Consider the following 11,869-nt stretch of genomic DNA (forward strand, 5'->3'; position numbering starts at 1 on the left):
GCAGTACAGTAGGATAGACAGGGGATGTTAGAAGTCTCTTCCCCTCACTAACAGGAATTACAGCCATAGGAGGAGTAGATGTTGGCTCAGACAAACGTAGACCACCCTGGGACCCACAGCCCAAAAAAACCCTGGCTGATGCCCTCTGCCCTTTGCCCTCTGACCCCAGCCCGATTCTGACTGACACTCTGCTGATAATGCACAGGCTCCAAGAGGGAGTGGGCACAGTGGGGTGCAGAAATGCATTCTGGGACTTTAGTCAGCACGCTGTGTGCCATCGTCCAGTGAGAGTGACCACAGAGCACTTCGGTCCACCACAGAAGACGAAGAAGAGAGACGACACCCGTCCACAGAAACACCTTCCTCCTGTCGGGATGCCAGGCGCAAGTCCCCCGCAGAAGCTTCCGGAAAACGTAACACCCAGCTGGTCCCAGCACCGACTCAGCGCCCTGCTCACCAATCTGCTAAAACAAGCCGGTGATGAAACGGAGAACAGAACCCCGCGGGGATCCGTGGCGGTTCCCGCCCTTGGAACAAGGCCCCATGGAGAGAGTAACAGGTGGGTAATTGTTGGCATCCGGTTGATCGGCAGGGCTGACGGCCGGGGAGAGAGGAGCGTGCGCTCTCCTGCGCCCACGCTTCCCACAGCGACGGCGCTCTTAAACACAGGCAGCTGCACCTCACAAAGGCCCTCTCTAATTACAGCAGGGTAGCAGGGCGAGGGCCTACTGAGAGACAGGCTCCACCGGCCCTCCTCTACACACACTGAGAGAAACACACACACACACTGAGAGAGAGACACAGAGAGAGAGAGACACACACACACACTGAGAGAGAGAGACACTGAGAGAGAGACACACACACACTGAGAGACAGGCTCCACCGGCCCTCCTCTACACACACTGAGAGACACACACACACACTGAGAGAGAGAGACACACACACTGAGAGAGAGAGACACACACACTGAGAGAGAGAGACACACACACACACTGAGAGACACACACACACACATACACTGAGAGAGAGAAAGACACACACACACAGAGAGAGACACACACACACACACTGAGAGAGAGAGAGAGAGAGAGAGAGAGAGAGAGAGAGACACACACACACACACTGAGAGAGAGAGACACACACACACACACACACACAGACACACAGACACACACACTGAGAGAGACACACACAGAAACACACACTGAGAGAAACACACACACACACACACACACAGACACACACACACTGAGAGACACACACACACTGAGAGAAACACACACACACATAAACACACAAACACTGAGAGAGGCACACAATGAGAGAAACACACACACACACACAGACACACACTGAGAGGCACACACTGAGAGAGACACACACACACACACTGAGAGAAAGACACACACACACACTGAGAGAGAGACACACACTGAGAGAGAAAGACACACACACTGAGAGAGAGACACACACACACTGAGAGAGAGAGACACACACACTGAGAGAGAGAGACACACACACTGAGAGAGAGAGACACACACACACTGAGAGAGAGACACACACACTGAGAGAGAGAGACACACACACACTGAGAGAGAGAGAGACACACACACACACTGAGAGAGACACAGAGAGAGAGAGACACACACACACAGAGAGAGAGACACACACACTGAGAGAGAGACACACACACACTGAGAGAGCGACAGAGAGAGAGAGAGAGAGAGACACACACACAGAGAGAGAGAGACACAGAGAGAGAGAGAGAGAGACACACACTGAGAGAGAGACACACACACACACTGAGAGAGAGAGACACACACACTGAGAGAGAGACACACACACACTGAGAGAGAGACACACACACACACTGAGAGAGAGAGACACACACACTGAGAGAGAGACACACACACACTGAGAGAGAGACACACACACACTGAGAGAGAGACACACACACACACTGAGAGAGAGAGACACACACACTGAGAGAGAGACACACACACACTGAGAGAGAGACACACACACTGAGAGAGAGACACACACACACACTGAGAGAGAGAGACACACACACTGAGAGAGAGACACACACACACTGAGAGAGAGACACACACACACACTGAGAGAGAGAGACACACACACACTGAGAGAGAGACACACACACACTGAGAGAGAGACACACACACACTGAGAGAGAGACACACACACACACTGAGAGAGAGAGACACACACACACACTGAGAGAGAGACACACACACACTGAGAGAGAGACACACACACACACTGAGAGAGAGAGACACACACACACACTGAGAGAGAGAGAGAGACACACACACTGAGAGACAGGCTCCACCAGCCCTCCTCTACACACACTGAGAGAAACACACACACACACACACACACACACAAACACAGACACAGACACACAGACACAAACACTGAGAGAGACACACACACACAGACACACACACTGAGAGAGGCACACACTGAGAGAGACACACACACTGAGAGAGACACACACACACACTGAGAGACACACACACGCTGAGAGAGACACACACACACACACACACTGAGAGAGACACACACACACACACACTGAGAGACACACACACACACACACACTGAGAGAGACACACACACACACACACTGAGAGACACACACACACACACACACTGAGAGAGACACACACTAAGAGAGACACACACACACACACACACTGAGAGACACACACACACACATTGAGAGAGAAGGACACACACAGAGCTGTGAGCTCAGGAACATGGAACATGGGTCCCCCCCTCCCCCCCCCTCCCCCCACCATTGGGAAAGGACTGCACTCCAGCCCTGACTGGTCAGGCATGACATCACCTTCAGCAGGGAAGTGATGGACAGGAGGCTTGGCCTGAATGTCAAATGACGGACAGCGGATCACAACAGTCCAGCTCATCGCCAGATTCCCAGAAAACCCTCGCTCTGAGGAACGCCCCATGAGAGAAGAAGCATTTTGATGAAAAGTTTCAACGTCCCTGCGATCGTGTCTCTCGGGTGACAAATAAAAGCAGATTCCAGATCGGCGCTGGCTTTCGAACAATACTCGTTGAAATGGCTCCCTCTAGTGGCCACCCGGGTGAAAACACAGCCGTTTATAGATCGCATCAACCCGGTGCAATTTCATACCCTGCCTCGCCCCGCTTTAAAATGTCAGAGGACACACCGGTCTCGGAGTGAGCGCGGTGTCACGCGGTGAAACCGCAACTGTCACAACGTCACGACCCAGCGGCCGACGTCCTGAACGAGACGGAATGTTCTAGACTGGCACGGCATGCTCCCCCAGAGCTCACACTCTACAGCGGGGCTCACTGTCTGCTCATATCACAATACCAGAGTGCCCAACCTGCCCATATCACAATACCAGAGTACCCAAACGGCCCATATCACAATACCAGAGTACCCAAACTGCCCATATCACAATACCAGAGTGCCCAACCTGCTCATATCACAATACCAGAGTACCCAAACTGCCCATATCACAATACCAGAGTACCCAAACTGCCCATATCACAATACCAGAGTGCACTATATCACAATACCAGAGTACCCAAACTGCCCAATATCACAATACCAGAGTGCACTATATCACAATACCAGAGTACCCAAACTGCCCATATCACAATACCAGAGTACCCAAACTGCCCATATCACAATACCAGAGTGCACTATATCACAATACCAGAGTACCCAAACTGCCCAATATCACAATAACAGAGTGCACTATATCACAATACCAGAGTACCCAAACTGCCCATATCACAATACCAGAGTACCCCATCTGCCCATATCACAATACCAGAGTACCCAAACTGCCCATATCACAATACCAGAGTACCCAAACTGCCCATATCACAATACCAGAGTAGCCAAACTGCCCATATCACAATACCAGAGTACCCAAATTGCCCATATCACAATACCAGAGTAGCCAAACTGCCCATATCACAATACCAGAGTACCCAAACTGCCCATATCACAATACCAGAGTGCACTATATCACAATACCAGAGTACCCAAACTGCCCAATATCACAATACCAGAGTACCCAAATTGCCCATATCACAATACCAGAGTAGCCAAACTGCCCATATCACAATACCAGAGTACCCAAACTGCCCATATCACAATACCAGAGTGCACTATATCACAATACCAGAGTACCCAAACTGCCCAATACCAGAGTACCCAAACTGCCCATATCACAATACCAGAGTACCCAAACTGCCCATATCACAATACCAGAGTACCCAAACTGCCCATATCACAATACCAGAGTGCACTATATCACAATAGCAGAGTGTGGTATCTAGCCAATATCACAATACCAGCTTGCACTACCTTCTCAATATCACAATACCAACTTGCACTAGCTTCCCTATATCACAATACCAGAGTACACTATCTGCTCTATATCACAATAGCAGATGCACTGGGTACCAGGGGATGGATCCTCTGCATGGCCCCTGTAATCAGATTTCACAGTCCTGTAATGAAATCCTGCTCATTACGCTGAGTGCTGCTTGACATTGAGGGAACTGCAGGATAACGAGTGCCAAGGCAGGACCGGACTAATGAGGCCGCTAATGACCGTGAGCGGAGAGGAAGAGGAGGGTGACGGAGAGGAAGAGGAAGATAACAGAGAGGAAGAGGGAGATGACAGAGAAGTGAAAGAGAGGAAGAGGAGGATGGCAGAATGAGAGGAAGAGGAGTGAAACAGAGGAAGAGGAGAATGAAACAGGAAGAGGAGGATAGCAGAGTGAAACAGAGGAAGAGGAGGATGGCAGAGTGAAACAGAGGAAGAGGAGGATAACAGAGTGTGAAAGGAAGAGGAGGACAGCAGAGTGAGAGAGGAAGAGGAGGACAGCAGAGTGAGAGAGGAAGAGGAGGACAGCAGAGTGAGAGAGAGGAAGAGGAGGATGGCAGAATGCGAGAGGAAGAGGAGGACAGCAGAGTGAGAGAGGAAGAGGAGGATAGCAGAGTGAGAGAGGAAGAGGAGGAGAGCAGAGTGAGAGAGGAAGAGGAGGAGAGCAGAGTGAGAGAGGCAGAGGAGGACAGCAGAGTGAGAGAGGCAGAGAGAGAGAGGCAGAGTGAGAGAGGCAGAGAGAGAGAGGCAGAGTGAGAGAGGCAGAGGAGGACAGCAGAGGAGGACAGCAGAGTGAGAGAGGCAGAGTGAGAGAGGCAGAGGAGGACAGCAGAGTGAGAGAGGCAGAGGAGGACAGCAGAGTGAGAGAGGCAGAGGAGGACAGCAGAGTGAGAGAGGCAGAGTGAGAGAGGCAGAGGAGGACAGCAGAGTGAGAGAGGCAGAGTGAGAGAGGCAGAGGAGGACAGCAGAGTGAGAGAGGCAGAGGAGGACAGCAGAGTGAGAGAGGCAGAGTGAGAGGCAGAGGAGGACAGCAGAGGAGGACAGCAGAGTGAGAGAGGCAGAGAGAGAGAGGCAGAGTGAGAGAGGCAGAGAAAGAGAGGCAGAGGAGGACAGCAGAGGCGCGGGGCAGAGGAGAGAGGCAGAGGAGGACAGCAGAGTGAGAGAGGCAGAGTGAGAGAGGCAGAGGAGGACAGCAGAGGAGGACAGCAGAGTGAGAGAGGCAGAGTGAGAGAGGCAGAGTGAGAGAGGCAGAGGAGGACAGCAGAGGAGCGGGGCAGAGTGAGAGAGGCAGAGTGAGAGAGGCAGAGAAAGAGAGGCAGAGGAGGACAGCAGAGGCGCGGGGCAGAGGAGAGAGGCAGGGGAGGACAGCAGAGTGAGAGAGAGGCAGAGGAGGACAGCAGAGTGAGAGAGGCAGAGTGAGAGAGGCAGAGGAGGACAGCAGAGGAGGACAGCAGAGTGAGAGAGGCAGAGGAGAGAGGCAGAGGAGGACAGCAGAGGAGAGAGGCAGAGGAGGACAGCAGAGGAGAGAGGCAGAGGAGGACAGCAGAGGAGGACAGCAGAGGAGAGAGGCAGAGGAGGACAGCAGAGTGAGAGAGGCAGAGGAGAGAGGCAGAGGCGGGGGCTCACCGGACTGGTCGTGCATCATGCGGATGGCCCGGGCCTTGGCCAGCTCCAGGGCGGTGACCCAGCGCTGGCGCTCCACCTCGGAGCCTGCCTTCAGGTGGTAGGTGCGGCCGCCGCTGCTGAGCACGATGTTGCAGGCGTCCTCGGTGTCGATGTGCGCCGTGGCCAGGTTGATGGTGCCGCGGCAGGTGTGCGCCATCTCCGCCTGCGTCCTGCGGGGGCAGAGACACGCGGACAGACACGCAGACGCACGGACGCACGGACAGGGCACAGGAGAGGAGCGTTGGGTCGTGCGCTTCGTGTGCTCAGTCACGAAGAGGCAGAAAACGTCCATCGTCAACAAGTTTTTCCGTCTTGCAGTAAGATCTTTTTTTTTCCCCTCTCTCCCTCAAGTAGAAAATCTTAACTCATTTTAAGTTGGACAAGGGAAATGTTCTTAGCCTATTGGCAAATTTTTAATGAGTCAAACAGCCTTACAATACCTTAATTGGCAATATTATTTGTTTAAGTTCATATAAAAGTAAAACAAATAAGACATTCAGTCTCAATACAAGACTAGAATACTTGTTGAGATGGACTTCTTCTTTGGTTTTTTCCGTTGCGGATGCACAGCTGCCAGGTCGGGGAGGTTGCTCGGGCCTACTGGTGTGTGAAAGACTCTGCAGAGCCAAGATACTCATGCACAGCTGTTTAACAATGCTGCTCTACAGAAGAGGTGCTGTTTGAGCTCCGTTCCAGCAGAGAAAAACCCGACTACAAAGAGCCCGGGAGAGAGGGAGCCACAAAAACAGGCTTTCCGTGCTGCTGCTTGTTCCTGAAGGCTTGCCTGCATTTTTAAACCACCTTTTATTCGCTGATCTCAGACACACAATACAAACAAACACACTCCTGTTGTCACCCTTTTAACAATAGCAAACTGAATTTTGCTTGTGACCGGTTTACAGACGAAATATTTCACACTAAAAACGATGTTTGTAGACATGGAACAGTGGTGTGCTCCACAAGAGCAAGTGTATGTGCATATGTGTGTACAGTGCATAAGTTGATGTGTGTGTGTGTGTGTGTACAGTGCATAAGTTGATGTGTGTGTATATACACGTGTGAGAGTGTGTGGGTGTATGTGTAGAAGACTGTGTGAGAGTGTAAGAGTGTGGGTGTGAGTGAGAGTGTGTGTGTGTGAGTGTGTTGGTGTGAGTGAGAGTGTGTGTGTATATGTACAGAAGTGTGTGTGGGTGTGAGTGTGTGTGTGTGTGTATGTGTATATGTGTAGAAGAGTGTGTGGGTGTGTGTGTGTGAGTGTGTGTGTATATGTGTAGAAGAGTGTGTGGGTGTGAGTGTGTGAGTGTGTGGGTGTCTGTGTGTGTCTGTGTGTGTCTGTGTGTGTCTGTGTGTAGAAGAGTGTGTTGGTGTGTGTGTGTGTGTGTGTGTGTGTGAGAGAGTGTGTGTGTGTATATGTGTGGAAGAGTGTGTGGGTGTGTGTGTGTGAGTGTGTGGGTGTGTATGTATGTGTAGAAGAGTGTGTGGGTGTGTGTGTGTGTGTATATGTGTAGAAGAGTGTGTGGGTGTGTGTGTGTGTGTGTGTGTGTGTGAGTGTGTGTGTGTGTGTGTGTGTGTGAGTGTGTGGGGGTCTGTGTGTGTGTGTGGGAGTGTGTGTGTATATGTGTAGAAGAGTGTGTGTGTGTGGGTGTGTGAGTGAGTGTGTGGGTGTGTGAGTGTGTGGGTGTGTGTGTGTGGGTGTACGCACTCCATGACTCTGCATTCAGAGGGGCAGAATGCAGGACAACAGGGCCATTGTGTGTCCGTGAGCCGGAGAGCACAAACGCACAACAATGAAGGAAACAAACACACAAACACACAGAGCAGTGTTGTGGGACTGTGGGGCCTTGTGTGCCTCAACTTCTGCCCACGCACTGACCCCGGATCAGGTTTACGTTGCGCATAATGACTGGGTTTAGATATCAGGGACGGGTATTGTGATCCCGGGTCAGCCGTAGAGCGGTGGTTTATGACTCCCCACACGAAAGTCACAGCCCTTTTAACTGGGCAGAAAACGCATCGCAGTGTTTTTTCTCTCAGAAGAGCTTCGCAGCCACGCACAGTTTAACCTCTGCCAACGCCCGACGGCGGCTCTCACCGGTTATATTGTTGGACTGCGCTGTACACTGTGTCCATTTGAATTATTTAAAGACACCGTGGAATTACAAATCGGTGATTTATACAGTATGTGGGCAGGAATGGCCGTTCTATCCTCCGTTAGAACAGAGAGTGCGTGCGTCTCAGTGAGTTGCCACTGACGCAGGCAGGTAGGTCTGACGAGGGTGGGTTGCATAACAATCGTTTACACTCATAATATTCCACAATGTGCTATACTTGTCCGCCGTGACCTCAAACAGCTAAAAATAGCAACAACAAATACAAAAGAATCAATGACACCGGTGACCAGCGGTTTCTATGGTTACATAAGAAGTACCTTACACAGGTGCACGTACGCTGCGGTGTGGGGCGAGCGAATGTTTGCGTTTGTGATTAAATTTCGAATCCGTCCCCGGTCCCGTGTAAATCGATGGTTACAGGCGAAGAACACGGAAAGCCCAGAGTGCCAGAGACCGCCCCGGGAGCGCACAGAAACTGCCCGAGAACACGAGTCCGATTCTGGGGTACGTTCATGCACAAACTGGGCCTGGCGGGGGCTGTGGCCTCGGCAGAACCCGTTACACGTCTCCCCGTAACCCTTCTTCTCACACGTGTAGAGGCATTAGCTGCGATTAAGTGGTGACTGATGAGATAAAGATGAACTAAATCAGAACAGGTCTGGTGCAATCCAACAAATTACAGCGCTAATATCCTGATTACATCCTGGCGGATGTTCAGACATCTAATCTTATTCAGCACAACCTCCCAGCTTTCCCAACACATCATCCATCCATGTGAGAACACCAGGGTTATGATACACACACGCGCGCACACACACACACACGCACGCACACACGCACGCACGCACGCACGCACGCACGCACACACTTCTACACATATACACACACACACACACACACTCTTCTACACATATACACACGCCTCAGGCTATCGGCACAGAACTTCACTTCCGCCCTGTAAAAACACCTTTTCTTTATAATATTTTCTGTTCAGGCATGTTAGGATGTGTTAAGAGACTTCACACTGTGGCCATTTCAGACGCATTTTAAGAAGAATTATGACTGAGTTACCCAACAGTGTAAATATGATTTTACTATTTACAGTATTCTACACTCGTGGTTACTTTTGGAACCTTGTGATTCCATAGACGTACCCCATCTAGTTCAAGGGTTCTTTGCCAGGTAAAATGGTTCCTTGTCTGGGAGTTTTCACACTACACACCTAGGATAGAGGGTTCCATAAAGAACAAGAAAGGGTTCCACTCTGAAGATTGTTGTCACTTTCTTGATGGATTTACAATGCTATAAACATTCAATTACTAATTCCATCTGGTCAATGCTCATCAGTGCTTATTCGCTCATTCCATAATGAGGGACAATCTGTGATTAAATTTTCTTCAATGGCACTGGGCATTTCTGCTTCAGTTCAATCATTAAAACAGTAAAAGTCTTAGGTTCACTCACATCTCACTGGAAAACGTGCATGCATTAAAAAAAGCATTACAGGCCCATAACTGTGAAGACTGTGGAGTAATGGGCCCACAGCCACGAGCGCTAATGTGTGAACCGTGCGCGATTAACCCTCAAAAGATTATGGGTCCTTCATGACATTTACTGATAACGGAACTGTACTGTTATGGGAGGAGACCTGAGCACAATAATCAAATTTAGCCGTTATTTACACTGGGCAGGCTAGGCAGGCAGACTGAGCCCACAAGCTCATTGACGGCAGGGCTGCAGCCTAACCTGTGTGTGTGTTTGGACTGTGGGAGGAAACCAGAGTGCCTGGAGGAAGCCCACACAGGCACGAGGAGAACATGCAAACCCCACTCAGACCGGCCGGGACTCAAACCCCACTCAGACCGGCCGGGACTCAAACCCCACTCAGACCGGCCGGGACTCAAACCCCACTCAGACCGGCCGGGACTCAAACCCCACTCAGACCCGCCGAGACTCAAACCCCACTCAGACCGGCTGGGACTCAAACCCCACTCAGACCCGCCGAGACTCAAACCACACTCAGACCGGCTGGGACTCAAACCCCACTCAGACCCGCTGAGACTCAAACCCCACTCAGACCGGCCGGGACTCAAACTCCACTCAGACCGGCTGAGACTCAAACCCCACTCAGACCGGCCGGGACTCAAACCCCACTCAGACCGGCCGGGACTCAAACCCCACTCAGACCGGCCGGGACTCAAACCCCACTCAGACCGGCCGGGACTCAAACCCCATTCAGACCCACTGAGACTCAAACCCCACTCAGACCGGCCGGGACTCAAACCCCACTCAGACTGGCCGGGACTCAAACCCCACTCAGACCGGCCGGGACTCAAACTCCACTCAGACCGGCCGGGACTCAAACCCCACTCAGACCGGCCGGGACTCAAACCCCACTCAGACCGGCCGGGACTCAAACCCCACTCAGACCCGCTGAGACTCAAACCCCACTCAGACCGGCCGGGACTCAAACTCCACTCAGACCGGCTGGGACTCAAACCCCACTCAGACCGGCCGGGACTCAAACCCCACTCAGACCGGCCGGGACTCAAACCCCACTCAGACCGGCCGGGACTCAAACCCCATTCAGACCCACTGAGACTCAAACCCCACTCAGACCGGCCGGGACTCAAACCCCACTCAGACTGGCCGGGACTCAAACCCCACTCAGACCGGCCGGGACTCAAACTCCACTCAGACCGGCCGGGACTCAAACCCCACTCAGACCGGCCGGGACTCAAACCCCATTCAGACCCGCTGAGACTCAAACTCCACTCAGACCGGCCGGGACTCAAACCCCACTCAGACCGGCCGGGACTCAAACCCCACTCAGACCGGCCAGGACTCAAACCCCACTCAGACCCACTGAGACTCAAACCCCACTCAGACCGGCTGGGACTCAAACCCCACTCAGACCGGCCAGGACTCAAACCCCACTCAGACCCGCTGAGACTCAAACTCCACTCAGACCGGCCGGGACTCAAACCCCACTCAGACCGGCCGGGACTCAAACCCCACTCAGACCGGCCAGGACTCAAACCCCATTCAGACCCACTGAGACTCAAACCCCACTCAGACCGGCTGGGACTCAAACCCCACTCAGACCGGCCAGGACTCAAACCCCACTCAGACCCGCTGAGACTCAAACCCCACTCAGACCCGCCGGGACTCAAACCCCACTCAGACCGGCTGGGACTCAAACCCCACTCAGACCCGCTGAGACTCAAACCCCACTCAGACCGGCTGGGACTCAAACCCCACTCAGACCGGCCAGGACTCAAACCCCACTCAGACCGGCCAGGACTCAAACCCCACTCAGACCCGCTGAGACTCAAACCCCACTCAGACCGGCCCGGACTCAAACCCCATTCAGACCCGCTGAGACTCAAACCCCACTCAGACCAGCCGGGACTCAAACCCCACTCAGACCGGCCGGGACTCAAACCCCACTCAGACCCGCTGAGACTCAAACCCCACTCAGACCGGCCGGGACTCAAACCCCACTCAGACCGGCCGGGACTCAAACCCCATTCAGACCCGCTGAGACTCAAACCCCACTCAGACCGGCCGGGACACAAACCCCACTCAGACCGGCCGGGACTCAAACCCCACTCAGACCAGCCGGGACTCAAACCTCACTCAGACCGGCCGGGACTCAAACCCCACTCAGACCGGCCG

General features: G+C 52.6%; 1 protein-coding gene across 3 annotated transcripts in view; it reads right to left on the bottom strand.

Moving 5' to 3' along the window:
* Positions 1–11,869, bottom strand: part of osbp2b (oxysterol binding protein 2b) — an 89,771-nt gene that overhangs the window by 74,512 nt on the left and 3,390 nt on the right. For all 3 annotated transcript variants that reach the window (XM_061260005.1, XM_061260006.1, XM_061260007.1), the window contains exon 2: positions 6,042–6,250. In XM_061260005.1, the coding sequence (XP_061115989.1) occupies positions 6,042–6,250 (209 nt within the window). The remainder of the gene's footprint in view (positions 1–6,041; positions 6,251–11,869) is intronic.

The sequence above is a fragment of the Conger conger genome, chromosome 11 (genome assembly GCF_963514075.1).
Source record: "Conger conger chromosome 11, fConCon1.1, whole genome shotgun sequence".
In the NCBI taxonomy this organism is placed as follows: Eukaryota; Metazoa; Chordata; class Actinopteri; order Anguilliformes; family Congridae; genus Conger; species Conger conger.